Source organism: Ranitomeya variabilis, chromosome 2, assembly GCF_051348905.1.
Source record: "Ranitomeya variabilis isolate aRanVar5 chromosome 2, aRanVar5.hap1, whole genome shotgun sequence".
Classification (NCBI taxonomy): Eukaryota; Metazoa; Chordata; class Amphibia; order Anura; family Dendrobatidae; genus Ranitomeya; species Ranitomeya variabilis.
Window position 1 is genome coordinate 594,685,695 of NC_135233.1, and position 21,328 is coordinate 594,707,022.

The following is a 21,328-nucleotide window of genomic DNA, read 5'->3' on the forward strand; positions in this document are numbered from 1 at the left end:
GCTATGATCGCTTTTCTAGCAATCCCAAGAATGGGGCTCCGTCTGAATGGAGCGGAGGTCAAGTATTGTCACCTGCATGCCATTTGTTCTCTATAGGACTGCCGGGGGAAAAAAAAAGCCTAGTACAGTGCTTGGTTACTTCCAGCAGACCCATAGATGGTGTGTGCATGCTTGACCTTTTTCTCTTTTATGGCGAGCCCCATTCTGCGGGCACATCCCCAGCAATCGGTAAAGTAGCCCCTATCCTGTAAGATCCTCTGTGTCAGTTAGTGATTATTTGTGTTTCCTTCTCGCAGATTAAGTCAGATAAGCAATACCAGAGCAGCGTTATATACAGCATCAAAGGGCCAGGGGTAGACGAGGAGCCCAAAGGAATCTTCACCATCAATAAAACTACCGGAATTGTGTATCTGAACGCAGTGCTGGATCGTGAGAAGATTGATCGCTTCAAGGTATGTCGTACAGCGATATCTTTATATCCGTACATAGTACGTAGATGTCGTCATTGCTGAGTCTTCATCACCTCTTTCTCCTCCTCCTCCTTAGCTTCGGGCTTTCGCACTGGACAGCGATGGAGCTCCCCTCGAAGACCCCACTGATTTAGAGATCGTCGTTCTCGATCAAAACGACAACCGTCCAGTATTCTCGCAGGCGCTGTTCAAAGGATATGTGCTGGAGAACGCAATTCCAGGTAAGGTGGATTTTATCTGCGTGCAATATTTGTAGGTTCAGAAGATGTATGGTTTCCTCCACCCGTATCCAGGAGCTTCTTTTATTTTCCTGGACCCTTATAATAACCCATTAGATTGTAAAGACTGTGACCATCTTGCTTATTTATTTCCCTCCTTTAGGAACTATGGTAATGAGGGTGATTGCCAGCGATGCAGATGATGCCAACACAGACAACGCTCAGCTGAAATATGCCATCGTCCACCAGGACAGTCCAGAAATGTTCAGTATTCACCAGGACACGGGAGAAATCAGGACCGTCCAAGTGGGGCTGGACAGAGAGGTAAAGCCACCTCCAGGTTACATGTGTGAAGAATGGTGAGATTTTAATGGAACATTAAATAATTTACCTGTCTCTGTCCCTACAGTTGGTGGCATCATACAACCTCACTGTACAGGTGGCCGATATGATGGGAGACGGGTTATCCAGCACGGCCAGTGCAGTCATATCCATAGGAGACCTCAATGATAATGCACCTCTGTTCACCCAGGAAGAGGTAAAGCTGCAAATCACAGGTGTCCTAGTCCTTGATAATCCTTTTGCCCTATGAGATTTGATTTATTTTTACCTATAGAGAACCCACTGAGGGGTTCCGTAGTATAGTCAAACCCACTGAGGGGTCCCGTAGTATAGTCAAACCCACTGAGGGGTTCCGTAGTATAGTCAAACCCACTGAGGGGTCCCGTAGTATAGTGAAACCCACTGAGGGGTCCCGTAGTATAGTCAAACCCACTGAGGGGTCCCGTAGTATAGTCAAACCCACTGAGGGGTCCCGTAGTATAGTCAAACCCACTGAGGGGTCCCATAGTATATCTGTGTGCCTCCAAGGATAAGACATACCAAAATACAACCTTCCTTATTGCACTCCAACATCTACCATTAGTGAACAGTCGGGGAGAGCCCCCCAATACACATTAGATGATTGGCAGGATTCGACAACATATTTAGTGTTTGGCCGCTCTGTCTCCCGTATAATAATAATAATGTTGTGTATGACTGATTTCTGATTTTTTTTTTTTTTATTATTTCTTTATTTTTCATTGTTGTAGTTTGTTATGGATGTCCCAGAGGAGAGCAGCGGGTTAGATGTCGGCAGAGTGAGCGTGACAGACAGAGATCTGCGCGGTTCCCCAAACTGGATGGTCAAATATTCAATCATCAGCGGAGACCCCCAAGGTGCATTCTCTATTCGCACAGACACGCAGACCAATGAGGGGATTTTGTCCCTTGTCAAGGTAAAAACAAGACTTGCACCACAGGTAGATGAGATTTTAATAAGAAAAAAAAAAATATATGTGTGTGTGTATTATATATATATATATATATATATATATATATATATATATACACTCACCGGCCACTTTATTAGGTACACCTGTCCAACTTCTTGTTAACACTTAATTTCTAATCAGCCAATCACATGGCGGCAACTCAGTGCATTTAGGCATGTAGACATGGTCAAGACAATCTCCTGCAGTTCAAACCGAGCATCAGTATGGGGAAGAAAGGTGATTTGAGTGCCTTTGAACGTGGCATGGTTGTTGGTGCCAGAAGGGCTGGTCTGAGTATTTCAGAAACTGCTGATCTACTGGGATTTTCACGCACAACCATCTCTAGGGTTTACAGAGAATGGTCCGAAAAAGAAAAAAAATCCAGTGAGCGGCAGTTCTGTGGGCAGAAATGCCTTGTTGATGCCAGAGGTCAGAGGAGAATGGGCAGACTGGTTCGAGCTGATAGAAAGGCAACAGTGACTCAAATCGCCACCCGTTACAACCAAAGTAGGCCTAAGAGCATCTCTGAACGCACAGTGCGTCGAACTTTGAGGCAGATGGGCTACAGCAGCAGAAGACCACACCGGGTACCACTCCTTTCAGCTAAGAACAGGAAACTGAGGCTACAATTTGTACAAGCTCATCGAAATTGGACAGTAGAAGATTGGAAAAACGTTGCTTGGTCTGATGAGTCTCGATTTCTGCTGCGACATTCGGATGGTAGGGTCAGAATTTGGCGTAAACAACATGAAAGCATGGATCCATCCTGCCTTGTATGGAGCATCTTTGGGATGTGCAGCCGACAAATCTGCGGCAACTGTGTGATGCCATCATGTCAATATGGACCAAAATCTCTGAGGAATGCTTCCAGCACCTTGTTGAATCTATGCCACGAAGAATTGAGGCAGTTCTGAAGGCAAAAGGGGGTCCAACCCGTTACTAGCATGGTGTACCTAATAAAGTGGCCGGTGAGTGTATATATATATATATATATATATATATATATATATATATATATATATATATATAATCCACTATTTTCCCCTCACTCCCCTCATTTTGCACTCACACCTCTTCATATAACTGTGTCATCTCCTCCTGTATATAGTATGTCCCTGTATGTCATCTCCTCCTGTATATAGTATATACCTGTGTGTCATCTGCTCCTGTATATAGTATATACCTATGTGTCATCTCCTCCTGTATATAGTATATACCTGTGTGTCATCTCCTCCTGTATATAGTATATACATGTATGTCATCTCCTGTATATAGTATATACCTGTGTCATCTCCTCCTGTATATAGTATATACCTGTGTGTCATCTACTCCTGTATATAGTATGTATCTGTATGTCATCTCCTCCTGTATATAGTATATTCCTGTGTGTCATCTCCTGTATATAGTATATACAGTACCTGTATGTTATCTCCTCCTACATATAGTATATACCTGTGTGTCATCTACTCCTGTATATAGTATATACCTGTATGTCATCTCCTGTATATAGTATATACCTGTATAGTATATACCTGTATGTCATCTCCTCCTGTATATAGTATATACCTATGTCATCTCCTCCTGTATATAGTATATACCTGTATGTCATCTCCCCTGTATATAATATATACCTGTGTGTCATCTCCTCCTGTATATAGTGTATACCTGTGTGTCATCTCCTGTATATAGTATATTCCTGTATGTCATCTCCTCCTGTATATAGTATATACCTGTGTGTCATCTCCTCCTGTATATAGTATATACCTGTGTGTCATCTTCTCCTGTGTATAGTATATAGCTGTATGTCATCTCCTTCTGTATATAGTATATACCTGTGTGTCATCTCCTTCTGTATATAGTATATACCTGTGTGTCATCTGCTCCTGTATATAGTATATACCTGTGTGTCATCTCCTCCTGTATATAGTATATAGCTGTGTGTCATCTCCTCCTGTATATAGTATATACCTGCCTGTCATCTCCTCCTTTATATAGTATATACCTGTGTGTTATCTTCTCCTGTGTATAGTATATAGCTGTGTGTCATCTCCTGTATATAGTATATACCTGTGTGTCATCTCCTCCTGTATATAGTACATACCTGTGTCATCTCCTCCTGTATACAGTATATACCTGTATGTCATCTCCTCCTGTGTATAGTATATACCTGTGTGTCATCTCCTCCTGTATATAGCTGTGTGTCATCTCCTTCTGTATATAGTATATACGTGTGTCATCTCCTCCTGTGTATAGTATATATCTGAGTGTCATCTCCTCCTTTATATAGTATATAGCTGTGTGTCATCTCCCCTGTATATAGTATATAGCTGTGTGTCATCTCCTGTATATAGTATACACCTGTGTGTCATCTCCTCCTGTATATAGTATATACCTGTGTGTCATCTTCTCCTGTATATAGCATATACCTGTGTGTCATCTCCTCCTGTATATAGTATATAGCTGTGTGTCATCTCCTCCTGTATGTAGTATATTCCTGTGTGTCATCTCCCCTGTATATAGTATATACCTGTGTGTCATCTCCTCCTGTATATAGTATATACCTGTGTGTCATCTCCTCCTGGATACAGTATATAGCTGTGTGTCATCTCCTCCTGTATATAGTATATTCCTGTGTGTCATCTCCCCTGTATATAGTATATACCTGTGTGTCATCTCCTCCTGGATATAGTATATAGCTGTGTGTCATCTCCTCCTGTATATAGTATTCAATTCAAAAAAGCTTTATTGGCAGGACCAAATAAACATTAGTTTTGCCAAAGCACGTGTACAGTAGGGAATATGGAGTAGGGACTGTGGGGATAATGGGTGGGGACAGTAGGAATGATGGATGGGGGGTACAGGGTGGGCGGTAAGGAAGTCCATGGCATATCATGGTTGTCTTTCTCGCAGCCTATGGCACGCGCTCACATACTGCGCTGCTATCTCAACTGCGCTCTCTTCTTCCCCCAGCAGGATATATGTTTTCTCTTCCTCCTTCATGGAGCTGAAATCCGGGAAGAGATCAGAGAGCCCCTGAAGTGAGTGTCCCTCACTGCTGAATATTTGGTGCAGTGTAGCAGGAAGTGGTCTCATCCTCCAGGTTACAGTGTAGGCACAGTCTGTCTTCCCTGGGCTTGTAGCTCTGTCTGTGCCGGCCAACCTCGATGGCCAGATTGTGGACACTGAGTCTATACCGGCTCAGGATCTGGCGGTCTCTGGGGTCTGAGAGTTTCTCCAGATATGGAGCCAGTCTGTAGTCTCTCTGTAGACTCTGGTACACGGTCAGTTTCTGTGAGCTGCTGATATCTTTCCTCCAGTCACTTACGTACCTCTCCTGTCCCTCGTCTACCATTTTCCTGATTCTGGCTTTTGTCAGGTTGCTTTGGTTAACGGTTTGGTCAAGTTGGGTTCGATTGAGCTTTTTCGGGGGTTCTAGTTTGTGGGGACCACCTATATGTAAAATGGCTTTATGGTGATGGGAGCTTGGGTTGCTACTCTGTAGGTGAGCCTGGAAGGACAGCGCCCTCTTCAGGACTGCTAGGTCCAGTGGGAATCTGCGCAGCTCAGCCCGACAGGCATTGTTGGTGGTGCTCCGATGGACCTGGAGAAGGTGTTTACAGAATTCCAGGTGGAATATTTCTTTTGGACTGGAATCAGTCTGGATATGTGTCAGGTACTGACTGGGGCTGAAATTCAGCCCTGGCATTTGAAATCACACATGCCCTTGTAGTTCCCGTCGCCAAGAACCAGATGGGATAAATTACTAATATTACCCTGGATGAAGGAAAGGAAGATTTTCTACAAGACCAATATTTCTAATGATACCCGTGGCCTGCTGGGGTAAGTGACGGAGTCAGCAACTTTGTGCTCCATCACAACTCTTTAACAGTATGGGTGTCTTGAGAACACTGATTCTGTTAACCACGTAGCAAACAAGGCAGCCCGTGACCAGACAGGCCCATCTGGCATTTGCCAGATGGCTAGTCCAGCCCTGGTTTTATCCTAAGTCATGTGACAAGGCTCCTTAAAGGGTCGACATTGACTTTTAAGATTGCTACTCCCAATAGGTGGCACTAGAGTTCTAGTCCTCTTCCTCTCTGAAGAGACATTTTGCATATTTCCCGGGGTAGAATTGCGGCTTTAAGTCTCCTCATCTCGGCATGCTTAACATGTCACTCTCCTCAAGGAGAAACGATATTTCTTGTATCCCGGTTAGATGCCTCTCATACAGCCAAACCAGATCTCACACTTTGTACTGACGAGGAACAGTACCCCGAAACACAACGTCTGCAAATTGAGATTCTGGTTTGGCTTTTATTTCCACCTCACTTTAGATATTGAAATCAATGAAGAGATTGGCTAGATATGTTGGGCAGCTATGTCTGTTTTTCGTGACTTTCCCATAGGTGCTGGGAGTCATATTGATGACTTACCCAGAGGTTAGTACTCAGGCAGCATGATGGTGCAGTTGTTAACACTGCTGGTGTCCGATGCTGGTGTCCTGGGTTCAACTCAGATGGAGGACAATGAGATTCCTCCTCTCAGGTGTATTTTAGAAATTGTAGTCAGTTTTTTCTGACCATCCCATAAATGTTGAGAGTCCTATTGATAATCTGGCCAGAAATAAACTCTCAGGCAGCTCAGTGGTTACCTTCATTGCCATCCTACACTTGGGTCCTTAGTTATTATTATAGCACCATTTATTCCATGTCGCTTTACATGTGAGGAGGGGTATACATAATAAAAACAAGTACAATAATCTTAAACAATACAAGTCACGACTGGTACAGGAGGAGAGAGGACCCTGCCTGCGAGGGCTCACAATCTACAAGAGATGTGTGAGGATACAGTAGGTAAGGATAGAGCTGGTCGTGCAGTGGTTTGGTGGATCGGTGGTTACTGCAGGTTGTAGGCTTGTCGGAAGAGGTGGGTCTTAAGGTTCTTTTTGAAGGTTTTGATGGTAGGCAAGAGTCTAATATGTTGTGGTAGAGAGTTCCAGACTAGGGGTTATGTGTGAGAGAAATCTTGTATGCGATTGTGGGAAGAGGAGATAAGAGGGGAGTAGAGAAGGAGATCTTGTGAGGATCGGAGGTTGCGTGTAGGTAAGTACCGGGAGACGAAGTCACAGATGCATGGAGGAGACAGGTTGTGGATGGCTTTGTATGTCATGGATTGGGTTTTGACCTGGAGTCTCTGGGTAATGGGGAGCCAGTGCAGGGATTGACAGAGGGGAGAGGCCGGGGAATAGTGGGGGGACAGGTGGATTAGTCGGGCAGCAGAGTTTAGAATAGATTGAAGGGGTGTGAGAGTGTTAGAAGGGAGGCCACAGAGCAGGAGGTTGCAGTAGTCAAGGCGGGAGATTATGAGGGCATGGACTAGGGGTTTTGCAGATTCTTGGCGGCAGGAAGTGGAAAGGGCTTGGATATGTGGTTTGAAGGAGAGATCAGTGTCAAGGATTACCCCGAGGCAGCGAGCTTGTGGGACTAGGGAGAGTGGGGAGCCGTTTACTGTAATGGATAGGTTTGTTGGGGGGGGTCGTGTGAGATGGGGGAAAGACGATGAATAGGATGAAATAGCGGACAGACATTGTGACGTCACCGCTGTGCTCTGCTTTTACTTTCCGGCCGGCAGTCAGTCAGTGCGGGAAGCAGACGGCTAGGGACCTGACGGACACCGGAATGTGAGTATGTATGGTTTGTTTTTTTTACATTTACGATCGTAACCAGGGTAAACATCGGGTTACTAAGCGCGGCCCTGCGCTTAGTAACCCGATGTTTACCCTGGTTACAAGCGAACGCATCGCTGGATCGCTGTCACACACACCGATCCAGCGATGACAGCGGGAGATCCAGCGACGAAATAAAGTTCCAAACGATCTGCTACGACGTACGATTCTCAGCAGGGTCCCTGATCGCTGCAGCGTGTCAGACACAGCGCTATCGTATGGATATCGCTGGAACGTCACGGATCGTACCGTCGTAGCAACAAAAGTGCCACTGTGAGATGGTACCCTTAGGTCAGAGTAATTCTACCTCTCAGTTGTACTTTATAAATTGCAAATGGACTGACTCTAGATTTTCATGACCTGTCGGTGGGCACTGATAGACATATTGATGACCTAGCCATTGTGTAATTCTTAGGCAGCACGGTGGCTCAGTGATTAGCTCAATTACAGTACCTTTCAATGCTTGGGTCCTTAGTTCAATTCTGACTGAGGTCTGAGTAATTCTACCTCTCAGTTGAACTTTAGAAATTGCAAATGGACCTGCTCTAGTTTTTCCTGATCTTCCCATAGGTGCTAGTAGTAATATCAATGACTTTGCCAAAAGTTATCTTCTGAGCGGCATGGTGGCCCAGTGGAAAGCACTGGTGCTTTGCAGCTTGTGAGTCCATGGTTCAGATCCCACCATGGGAAATTGCAAATGGACCTTCTCTAGTTTTTCCAGATCTTCACATAGGTTCTGGTAGTAATAGCAATTACTTTTTTGACTTTGTCAAAAGTCTTCAGCGCAGCACGGTAGCCCAGTGGAAAGCACTGGTGCTTTGCAGCATGGGAGTCTGGGGTTCTAATCCCACCATGGGAAATTGAAAATGAACATCCTCTAGTTTTTCCTGATCTTTCCATTGGTGCTGGTAGTAATATCAATTACTTTGTCAAAATTATTTCTTGAGTAGCACAGTGACCCAGTGGAAAGCACTGGTGCTTTGCAGCTTGTTAGTCCAGGGTTGAGATCCCACCATGGGAAATTGCAAATGGATCTTCTCTAGTTTGTCCTGATCTTCACATAGGTGCTGGTAGTAATATCAATGACTTTGTCAAAATTTGTCTTCCGAGCAGCATGGTGGTCCAGTGGAAAGTACAGGTACTTTGCAGCATGGGAGACCGAGGTTTGAATCACACCATGGGAAATTGCAAATGGACCTGTTTTAGCTTTTGCTGATCTTCCCATAGGTACTGGAAGTAATATCAATTACTTTGACAAAAGTTATCTTCTGAGCAGCACTGTGGCTCAGTGGAAAGCACTGGTGCTTTGCAGCATGAGAGTCCAGGGTTCAGATTCCACCATGGGAAATTGTAAATGGACCTTCTCTAATTTTTCCTGATCTTTCCATTGGTGCTGGTAGTAATACCAGTGACTTTGTCAAGTGTTGTTTTCTGAGCAGCACGGTAGCCCAGTGGAAAGCATGGTGCTTTGCATCATGGGAGTCTGGGGTTTGGGTCCCACCGTGGGAAAATGCAACTGCTTTAGCTTTTCTTGATCTTTCCATAAGTGCTGGTAGTAATATCAATGACTTTGACAAAGGTTATCTCCGGAGCAGCACGGTACCCTAGTGGAAAGGACTGGTGCTTTGCAGCATGGGAGTCATGGGTTTGAATCCCACCATGGGAAATTGCTAATGGACCTGCTTAAGCTTTTCCTGATCTTCCCATAAGTGCTGATCGTAATATGTATGACTTCGGCAAAGGTTGTCTTCTGAGCAGCATGGTAGCCCAGTGGAAAGGACTGGTACTCTGCAGCATGGGAGTTCACAGTTCTGATCCCACCATGGACGACATCTGCAAGGAGTCTGTATGTTCTCCCTGTGCTCAGATTGTCTGCCATCCATTCTTGAAAGACATACATGTGATGGATGTGCTGTGGCTGATGATGTGTCACCTGTGCAGCATCCAGGAGGGCTGCTTGCCTGTTCCCCCTTTAGGCAAGTATCCTGATTGGATCAATGTTCTGACACAATTAGCAACAAATTGATTTGTATATAAGCAGCTCAGCACAAGCAGAGCTGTAAAAATGCCTTTTTTGAACTTAGAAAACATTTTCACCCTTATCTCAATATATCCTAATATTCCTCCAAAACACAGTATAGGAGCTGTTGACCCAGGTAACACCACAGAACATCATATATCCATTGTATGTCTTTAGAGCATGGGTGGCCACCCACCTGAGCACAGGGAGAACATACAAACTCCTTGCAGATGTCGTCCATGGTGGGATTAGAACCGTGGACTCCCATGCTGCAAAGCACCAGTCCTTTCCACTGGGCTACCATGCTGCTCAGAAGACAATCTTTGGCGAAGTCATTGATATTACTACCAGCACCAAGAAGATCAGGAAAATGTAGAACAGGTCCATTTGCAATTTCCCATAGTGGGTTTAGAACCCCAGACTCCCATGTTGTGAAGCACCAGTGCATTCCACTGGGCTACCATGTTACTCAGTAGATAACTTTTGGCAAAGTGATTGATATTACTACCAGCACCGATGAGAAGATCAAGTCAAGAAAAACTAAAGCAAATCCACTTTCAATTTCTCATGGTGGGATTTAAAACAGCAAGGTGGCTCAGTGGAAAGCACAGGCGCTTTGCGTCATAGGAGTTCTGGGTTCTAATCCCACCATGGGATCTGCAAATGGACCTGCTCTACATTTTCCTGATCTTCTTGGTGCTGGTAGTAATATCAATGACTTTGCCAAAGGTTATCTTCTGAGTAGCACGGTAGCCCAGTGGAAAGGACTGGTGCTCTGCAGCATGGGAGTCCATGGTTCTAATCCCACCATGGATGATATCTGCAAGGAGTTTGTATGTTCTCCCTGTGCTCAGGTGAGTAACCACCCATGCTCTAAAGACATACATGTAGGGGCAAGTGATGTGGTGTTACCTGGGTCAACAGCTCCTATCCTATGTTTCTGAGGAACACCAGAATTTACTGAAATGATATTGGGGAAAATTTTTCCTAAGTGGCATGTTCACAGCTCAGCTTGCACTGAGCTGCTTATATACAAATCAATTTGATGCTAATTGTGTCAGAAAATTGATCCAATCAGGATACTTGCCCAAAGGGGGGACAGGCAAGAAGCCCTCCTGGATGTTGCACAGGAGACACATCATTAGCTACAGTACTTCCATGTATGTCTTTCGAGAATGGGAGGCAGACAATCTGAGCACAGGGAGAACATACAAACTCCTTGCAGATGTCATCCATGGTGGGATTAGAACCCTGGACTCCCATGCTGCAAAGCACCAGTCCTTTCCACTGGGCTACCGTGCTGCTCAGAAGATAATCTTTGGCAAACTAGTTGATATTACTACCAGCACCAATGGGATGAGCAGGAAAAACTATAGCAGGTCCATCTGCAGATTCCCATGGTGGGATTAGAACCAAGAACTCCAATGCCGCAAAAGCACCTGTGCTTTCCACTGAGCCACCGTGCTGCTTCAAATCCCACTATGAGAAATTGCAAATGGATGTGCTATAGTTTTTCTTGACTTGATCTTCACATTGGTGCTGGTAGTAAGATCAATGACTTTGCCAAAGATTATTGTCAGAGCAGCATGGTGGCCCTTTGGAAAGGAATGGTTCTCTGCAACATGGGAGTCCAGTGTTCAAATCCCACCATGGGAAATTGCAAATAGACCTTTTTCTTGACTTGATCTTCCCATTGGTGCTGATAGTAATTTCAATGACTTTGCCAAAGTTTAACTTCTGGGCAGCATGATAGCCCAGTGGAAAGGACTGGCTCTCTGTAGCATGGGACTCCAGGGTTCTAATCCCACCATGGACGACATCTGCAAGGAGTTTGTATGTTCTCCCTGTGCTCAGATGGGTGGCCACCCATGCTCTAAAGACAGCCAGACATACATTGTAGGGGCCAGTGATGGAAATTCTGTGTTGTTACCTGTGTCAATATCTCCTATCCTAGGATTGGAGGAACATCAGAATTTACTGAAATGATATGAAGAAAAAGGGGAAAATCTTTCCTAAGTCCCAAAAAGACTTTTTTGAGAATGGGCATATACAAATCAATTTGTTGTTAATTGTGTCAGAACATTGATCCGATCAGGACACTTGCCCAAAGAGGGGAAAGGCAAGAAGCCATCCTGAATGCTGCACAGGAGACACATCATTAGCCACAGCACTTCCATCACTGGCCCTTACCTGTATGTCTTTGGAGCACAGGTGGCAGACAATCTGAGCACAGAGAGAACATACAAACTCCTTGCAGATGTCATTCATGGTGGGATTAGAACCATGGTGGGATTAGAACCCTGGACTCCCATTCTGCAAAGCACCAGTACTTTCCACTGGGCTACCATGCTGCTCAGAGGACAACCTTTGTCGAAGTCATACTTATTGCGACCAGCACCAATGGGAAGATCAGGAAAAGCTAAAGCAGGGACATTAGCACTTATCATGGTGAGATACAAACCGCAGACTCCCATGCTGCAAAGCACCAGTCCTTTCCACTGAGCTATCGTGCTGCTCAGGATACAACTTTTCTCAAAGTCATTGATATTACTACCAGCACTTATGGGAAGATCAGGAAAAGTTAAAGCAGTCAAATTTGCAAAATCCCATGGTGGAATCCAAACCCCAGACTCCTATGCTGCAAAGCACCAGCACTTTCCACTGGACTACTGTGATGCTCAAAAAACAACCTTTGACAAAGTCATTCATATTACTACCAGCACCAATGGAAAGATCAGGAAAAACTAGAGAAGGTCCATTTGCAATTTCACACGGTGAGATTAGAACCCCAGTCTCCCATGCTGCAAATGACCAGTGCTTTTCAAGGGGCTACCATGCTGCTCAGAAGACAAATTTTGACAAAGTCATTGATATTACTACCAGCACCAATGGAAAGATCAGGAACCCATATAATGGAAAGATGAGACCTGTGTTTCATCTCCTCCTGTATATAGTATATACCTGTGTGTCATCTCCTCCTGTATATAGTATATAACTGTGTGTCATCTCCTCCTGTATATAGTATTTACCTGTGTCATCTGCTCCTGTTTATAGTATATACCTGTGTGTCATCTTCTCCTGTATATAGTATATACCTGTGTGTCATCTCCTCCTGTATATAGTATATACCTGTGTCATCTCCTCTCGTATGCAGTATATACCTGTGTGTCATCTCCTCCTGTATATAGTATATTGTTATGACCCCAATGGCGAGGGTCTCAGAGATATCAGCAAGTCTGCGAAGTACAAAAATCCAGCTCATAGGGCAGTGGTAACTGGGTTGACCATATATCTACTCCTAACGCCAACCCTAGAAGTAGCCGGGGAACATGCCTACGTTGGTCGCTAGATGTCTTGCGCCAGCCGGAGAGCTAACTACCCCTAGAAGAGGAAAACAAAGACCTCTCTTGCCTCCAGAGAAAGGACCCCAAAAGTAGGATATGAGCCCCCCACAAATAATAACGGTGAGGTAAGAGGAAATGACAAACACAGAGATGAACTAGGTTTAGCACAGAGAGGCCCACTTACTAATAGCAGAATATAGTAAGATAACTTATATGGTCAACAAAAACCCTATAAAAAAATCCACGCTGGAGATTCAAGAACCCCCGAACCGTCTAACGGCCCGGGGGGAGAACACCAGCCGCCCTAGAGCTTCCAGCAAGGTCAGGATACAGATTATCTACAAGCTGGACAAAAATAGCAAACAAAAACAAATTGCAAAAAGCAAAAAAACAGACTTAGCTTAATGAAGCAGGAACCAGGATCAGTGGACAAGAGCACTACAGATTAGCTCTGATATCAACGTTGCCAGGCATTGAACTGAAGGTCCAGGGAGCTTATATAGCAACACCCCTGACCTAACGACCCAGGTGAGCATAAAAGGAATGACAGACATACCCAGAGTCAAATCCCTAGTAGCCACTAGAGGGAGCCAAAAAGTAAATTCACAACAGTACCCCCCCCTTAGTGAGGGGTCACCGAACCCTCACCAAGACCACCAGGGCGATCAGGATGAGCGGCGTGAAAGGCACGAACTAAATCGGCCGCATGCACATCAGAGGCGACCACCCAGGAATTATCCTCCTGACCATAGCCCTTCCACTTGACCAGGTACTGAAGCCTCCGCCTGGAGAGACGAGAGTCCAAGATCTTCTCCACCACGTACTCCAACTCGCCCTCAACCAACACCGGAGCAGGAGGCTCAGCAGAAGGAACCACAGGCACAACGTACCGCCGCAACAAGGACCTATGAAATACGTTGTGAATGGCAAACGACACCGGAAGATCCAGGCGAAAAGATACAGGATTAAGGATCTCCAATATCTTGTAAGGACCAATAAATCGAGGCTTAAATTTGGGAGAGGAGACCTTCATAGGAACAAATCGAGAAGACAGCCATACCAAATCCCCAACGCGAAGTCGGGGACCCACACCGCGGCGGCGGTTGGCAAAACGCTGAGCCTTCTCCTGTGACAACTTCAAGTTGTCAACCACATGATTCCAGATCCGCTGCAACCTATCCACCACAGAATCCACCCCAGGACAGTCAGAAGGCTCCACATGTCCCGAGGAAAAACGAGGGTGGAAACCAGAGTTGCAGAAAAATGGCGAAACCAAGGTGGCAGAACTAGCCCGATTATTAAGGGCAAATTCAGCCAACGGCAAGAAGGTCACCCAATCATCCTGATCAGAAGAGACAAAACACCTCAAATACGCCTCCAGAGTCTGATTAGTTCGTTCTGTTTGACCGTTAGTCTGTGGATGAAAAGCGGACGAAAACGACAAATCTATGCCCATCCTACCACAAAAGGATCGCCAGAACCTGGAAACAAACTGGGATCCTCTGTCCGACACAATATTCTCAGGAATGCCGTGCAAACGAACCACGTTCTGGAAGAACACAGGAACCAGATCAGAAGAGGAAGGCAGTTTGGGCAAAGGAACCAGATGGACCATCTTGGAGAAACGATCACATATCACCCAGATGACAGACATGCCCTGAGACACCGGAAGATCCGAAATGAAATCCATAGAGATGTGTGTCCAAGGTCTCTTCGGGACAGGCAAGGGCAAGAGCAACCCGCTGGCACGAGAACAGCAAGGCTTAGCTCGAGCACAAGTACCACAGGACTGCACAAATGACCGCACATCTCTTGACAAGGAAGGCCACCAAAAGGACCTGGCCACCAGATCTCTAGTGCCAAAAATTCCCGGGTGCCCTGCCAACACAGAGGAATGAACCTCGGAAATGACTCTGCTGGTCCATTTAGCAGGCACAAACAATCTGTCAGGTGGACAAGAGTCAGGCCTACCAGCCTGAATTCTCTGCAACACACGTCGCAGATCTGGAGAAATAGCTGACAGGATAACTCCTTCCTTAAGAATACCCACAGGTTCAGCGACTCCAGGAGCATCAGGCACAAAGCTCCTAGACAGAGCATCGGCCTTCACATTCTTAGAACCTGGTAAATATGAAACCACAAAGTCAAAACGGGAGAAAAACAATGACCAGCGGGCCTGTCTAGGATTCAGGCGTTTAGCAGACTCGAGGTACATCAGATTTTTGTGATCAGTCAAGACCACCACACGATGCTTAGCACCCTCGAGCCAATGACGCCACTCCTCAAATGCCCACTTCATGGCCAACAACTCCCGATTGCCCACATCATAATTTCGCTCAGCCGGCGAAAACTTCCTAGAGAAAAAGGCACAAGGTCTCATAGTAGCACAACCAGGGCTTCTCTGCGACAAAACGGCCCCTGCCCCAATCTCCGAAGCATCCACTTCAACCTGAAAGGGAAGTGAGACATCAGGCTGGCACAAAACAGGCGCTGAAGTAAACCGGCGCTTCAACTCCTGGAAAGCCTCCACGGCAGCAGGAGCCCAGTTAGCCACATCAGAGCCTTTCTTGGTCATATCCGTCAACGGTTTAACAACGCTAGAAAAATTAGCGATAAAACGACGGTAGAAGTTAGCAAAACCCAAGAACTTCTGAAGACTCTTAACTGACGAGGGTTGAGTCCAATCATGAATAGCTCGAACCTTGACTGGGTCCATCTCCACAGCGGAAGGGGAAAAAATGAACCCTAAAAAGGGAACCTTCTGTACACCAAAGAGACACTTTGAGCCTTTAACAAACAAAGAATTTTCACGCAAAATCTTGAAAACCATCCTGACCTGCTCCACATGCGAGTCCCAATCATCAGAAAAAACCAGAATATCATCCAGATAAACGATCAAAAATTTATCCAGATACTTCCAGAAAATGTCATGCATAAAGGACTGAAAAACTGAAGGTGCATTAGAGAGCCCAAATGGCATCACCAAGTACTCAAAATGACCTTCGGGCGTATTGAATGCGGTTTTCCATTCATCTCCTTGCTTAATGCGCACAAGGTTGTACGCACCACGAAGATCTATCTTGGTGAACCACTTGGCACCTTTAATCCGGGCAAACAAGTCTGACAACAACGGCAAAGGATACTGAAATTTGACAGTGATCTTATTTAAAAGCCGATAGTCAATACAAGGCCTCAAAGATCCGTCTTTTTTAGCCACAAAAAAGAATCCCGCACCAAGAGGGGAAGAAGAAGGACGGATATGCCCCTTCTCCAGAGACTCCTTGATATATGAACGCATCGCGGTATGTTCAGGTACCGACAGATTAAACAGTCTTCCCTTAGGAAACTTACTGCCTGGAATCAAATCTATTGCACAGTCACATTCCCTATGAGGAGGCAATGCACTTGACCTAGACTCGCTGAAGACATCCTGATAATCAGACAAATACGCCGGAACTTCCGAAGGCGTAGAAGTAGCAATAGACACGGGCAGGGAATCTCCATGAATTCCATGACAGCCCCAACTTGACACTGACATTGCCTTCCAGTCCAAGACTGGATTATGGGTCTGTAACCATGGCAACCCCAAAACAACCAAATCATGCATTTTATGCAGAACAAGAAAACGTATCACCTCCCGATGTTCAGGAGTCATGCACATGGTAACCTGTGTCCAAAACTGCGGTTTATTTTCTGCCAATGGCGTAGCGTCAATACCCCTAAGAGGGATAGGATTTTCTAATGGCTCAAGAACAAAACCGCAGCGCTTGGCAAATGACAGATCCATAAGACTCAGGGCAGCACCTGAATCTACAAACGCCATGACAGGATACGATGACAGTGAGCAAATCAAAGTTACAGATAGAATGAACTTAGGTTGCAAATTACTAATAGCGACAGGACTAACAACCTTAGTAAGACGCTTAGAGCATGCTGAGATAACATGTGCAGAATCACCACAGTAGTAACACAAGCCATTCTGGCGTCTATGAATTTTCCGCTCATTTCTAGTCAGAATTCTATCACATTGCATTAAATCAGGTGCCTGTTCAGATAACACCATGAGGGAATTTGCGGTTTTGCGCTCCCGCAACCGCCGGTCAATTTGAATTGCCAGGGCCATGGAATCATTCAGACCTGTGGGAATGGGAAAACCCACCATCACATTCTTAATGGCTTCAGAAAGGCCATTTCTAAAATTTGCAGCCAATGCACACTCGTTCCACTGGGTCAGCACGGACCATTTCCGAAATTTTTGGCAATACACCTCAGCCTCGTCCTGGCCCTGAGACATAACCAGCAAGGCTTTTTCTGCCTGAATCTCAAGATTGGGCTCCTCATAAAGCAAACCGAGCGCCAGAAAAAACGCATCAATATCAGCCAATGCCGGATCTCCTGGCGCCAGCGAGAAAGCCCAATCCTGAGGGTCGCCCCGTAAAAAAGAAATAACAATTTTCACTTGCTGAGCGGAGTCTCCAGAGGAACAGGGTCTCAGGGACAAAAACAATTTACAATTATTCCTGAAATTTCTAAACTTAAATCGATCTCCGGAAAACAGTTCAGGAATCGGTATCTTAGGTTCTAACATAGGATTTCTGGTAACATAATCTTGTATGCCCTGCACACGAGCAGCAAGCTGGTCCACACTTGTAATCAAGGTCTGGACATTCATGTCTGCAGCAATCACAAGCCACTCAGAGGTAAAGGGGAAAAGAAAAAAAAATGAGAGAGAGAAAAAAAAAACTCAGAGCTTTCTTTCTTATAATCCCACTTCTGCAATGCATTTAACATTTAATACTGGCCTGGCAAACTGTTATGACCCCAATGGCGAGGGTCTCAGAGATATCAGCAAGTCTGCGAAGTACAAAAATCCAGCTCATAGGGCAGTGGTAACTGGGTTGACCATATATCTACTCCTAACGCCAACCCTAGAAGTAGCCGGGGAACATGCCTACGTTGGTCGCTAGATGTCTTGCGCCAGCCGGAGAGCTAACTACCCCTAGAAGAGGAAAACAAAGACCTCTCTTGCCTCCAGAGAAAGGACCCCAAAAGTAGGATATGAGCCCCCCACAAATAATAACGGTGAGGTAAGAGGAAATGACAAACACAGAGATGAACTAGGTTTAGCACAGAGAGGCCCACTTACTAATAGCAGAATATAGTAAGATAACTTATATGGTCAACAAAAACCCTATCAAAAAATCCACGCTGGAGATTCAAGAACCCCCGAACCGTCTAACGGCCCGGGGGGAGAACACCAGCCGCCCTAGAGCTTCCAGCAAGGTCAGGATACAGATTATCTACAAGCTGGACAAAAATAGCAAACAAAAACAAATTGCAAAAAGCAAAAAAACAGACTTAGCTTAATGAAGCAGGAACCAGGATCAGTGGACAAGAGCACTACAGATTAGCTCTGATATCAACGTTGCCAGGCATTGAACTGAAGGTCCAGGGAGCTTATATAGCAACACCCCTGACCTAACGACCCAGGTGAGCATAAAAGGAATGACAGACATACCCAGAGTAAAATCACTAGTAGCCACTAGAGGGAGCCAAAAAGTAAATTCACAACAGTATATACATGTGTGTCATCTCCATTATATAGTATATACCTGCATGTCAGCTCATCCTGTATATAGTATATATAGTACAGACCAAAAGTTTGGACACACCTTCTCATTTAAAGATTTTTCTGTATTTTCATGACTATGAAAATTGTACATTCACACTGAAGGCATCAAAACTATGAATTAACACATGTGGAATTATATACTTAACAAAAAAGTGTGAAATAACTGGAAATTATGTCTTATATTCTAGGTTCTTCAAAGTAGCCACCTTTTGCTTTGATGACTGCTTTGGACACTCTTGGCATTCTCTTGATGAGCTTCAAGAGGTAGTCACCAGGAATGGTCTTCCAACAATCTTGAAGGAGTTCCCAGAGATGCTTAGCACTTGTTGGCCCTTTTGCCTTCACTCTTCGGTCCAGCTCACCCCAAACCATCTCGATTGGGTTCAGGTCTGGTGACTGTGGAGGCCAGGTCATCTGGCGTAGCACCCCATCACTCTCCTTCTTGGTCAAATAGCCCTTACACAGCCTGGAGGTGTGTTTGGGGTCATTGTCCTGTTGAAAAATAAATGATGGTCCAACTAAACGCAAACCGGATATAATAGCATGCCGCTGCAAGATGCTGTGGTAGCCACGCTAGTTCAGTATTCCTTCAATTTTGAATAAATCCCCAACAGTGTCACCAGCAAAGCACCCCCACACCATCACACCTCCTCCATGCTTCACTGTGGTAACCAGGCATGTAGCGTCCATCCGTTCACCTTTTCTGTGTTGCACAAAGACACGGTGGTTGGAACCAAAGATCTCAAATTTGGACTCATCAGACCAAAGCACAGATTTCCACTGGTCTAATGTCCATTCCTTGTGTTCTTTAGCCCAAACAAGTCTCTTCTGCTTGTTGCCTGTCTTTAGCAGTGGTTTCGTAGCAGCTATTTTACCATGAAGGCCTGCTGCACAAAGTCTCCTCTTAACAGTTGTTGTAGAGATGTGTCTGCTGCTAGAACTCTGTGTGGCATTGACCTGGTCTCTAATCTGAGCTGCTGTTAACCTGCGATTTCTGAGGCTGGTGACTCGGATAAACTTATCCTCAGAAGCAGAGGTGACTCTTGGTCTTCCTTTCCTGGGGCTGTCCTCATGTGAGCCATTTTCTTTGCAGCGCTTGATGTTTTTTGCAACTGCACTTGGGGACACTTTCAAAGTTTTCCCAATGTTTCGGACTGACTGACCTTCATTTCTTAAAGTAATGATGACTACTCATTTTTCTTTACTTAGCTGCTTTTTTCTTCCCATAATACAACTTCTAACAGTCTTTTCAGTAGGACTATCAGCTGTGTATCCACCAGACTTCTGCTCAACACAACTGATGGCCCCAACACCATTATATAAGGCAAGAAATCCCACTTATTAAACCTGACAGGGCACACCTGTGACGTGAAAACCATTCCTGGTGACTACCTCTTGAAGCTCATCAAGAGAATGCCAAGAGTGTGCAAAGCAGTCATCAAAGCAAAAGGTGGCTATTTTGAAGAACCTAGAATATAAGACATAATTTCAGTTGTTTCACACTTTTTTGTTAAGTATATAATTCCACATGTGTTAATTCATAGTTTTGATGCCTTCAGTGTGAATGTACAATTTTCATAGTCATGAAAATACAGAAAAATCTTTAAATGAGAAGGGTTGTCCAAACTTTCGGCTTGTACTGTACCTGTTTGTCATCTCCTCCTGTATATAGTATATATATCTGTCATTTCCTCCTGTATATAGTATATACCAGTGTGTCATCTCCCCTGTATATAGTATATACCTGTGTATCATCTCCTCCTGCATATAGTATATAGCTGTATGTCATCTCCCCTGTATATAGTATATACCTGTGTGTCATCTCCTCCTGTATATAATGTATACCTGTGTGTCATCTCCTCCTGTATATACCTGGATGTCATCTCCCCTGTATATAGTATATATCTGCGTATCATCTCCTCCTGTATATAGTATATACCTGTGTGTCATCTCCCCTGTATATAGTATATACCTGTATGTCATCTCCCCTGTATATAGTATATACCTGTATGTCATCTCCTCCTGCATATAGTATATATCTGTGTGTCTTTACCTCCTGTATATAGTATATATCTGTCATCTCCTCCTGTATACAGTATATACCTGCGTGTCATCTCCTCCTGTATATAGTATATACCTGTGTGTCCTCTCCTCCTGTATATAGTATATACCTGTGTGTCATCTCCTCCTGTTTATAGTATATACCTGTGTGTCATCTCCCCTGTATATAGTATATTCCTGTATGTCATCTCCTCCTGTATATAGTATATACCTGTGTGTCATCTCCCCTGTAAATAGTATATACCTGTGTGTCATCTCCCCTGTATATAGTATATATGTGTGTCATGTCCTCCTGTATATAGTATATACCTGTGTGTCTCCTGTATTAGACCTCGCTCACACGTAATTTGGTCGGTATTTTTACCTCAGTATTTGTAAGCTAAAACTTGGGAGTAACACAATCAGAGGAAATGTTTATTAGAAACACGTTAACACGTCTGTATTTTCTCCTACTCCTGGTTTTGGCTTATAAATACCGAGGTAAAATACTGACCAAATACTGACCGCGTGAATGTGGCCTTACACACAGCCTCTCTATCCATGAG

General features: G+C 44.7%; 1 protein-coding gene across 4 annotated transcripts in view; it reads left to right on the top strand.

Annotated features, from left to right (window-relative positions):
- Positions 1-21,328, top strand: part of CDH15 (cadherin 15) — a 65,656-nt gene that overhangs the window by 28,385 nt on the left and 15,943 nt on the right. For all 4 annotated transcript variants that reach the window (XM_077288429.1, XM_077288428.1, XM_077288430.1 and 1 more), the window contains exons 3-7: positions 297-452; positions 547-691; positions 852-1,012; positions 1,098-1,226; positions 1,780-1,965. In XM_077288429.1, the coding sequence (XP_077144544.1) occupies positions 297-452; positions 547-691; positions 852-1,012; positions 1,098-1,226; positions 1,780-1,965 (777 nt within the window). The remainder of the gene's footprint in view (positions 1-296; positions 453-546; positions 692-851; positions 1,013-1,097; positions 1,227-1,779; positions 1,966-21,328) is intronic.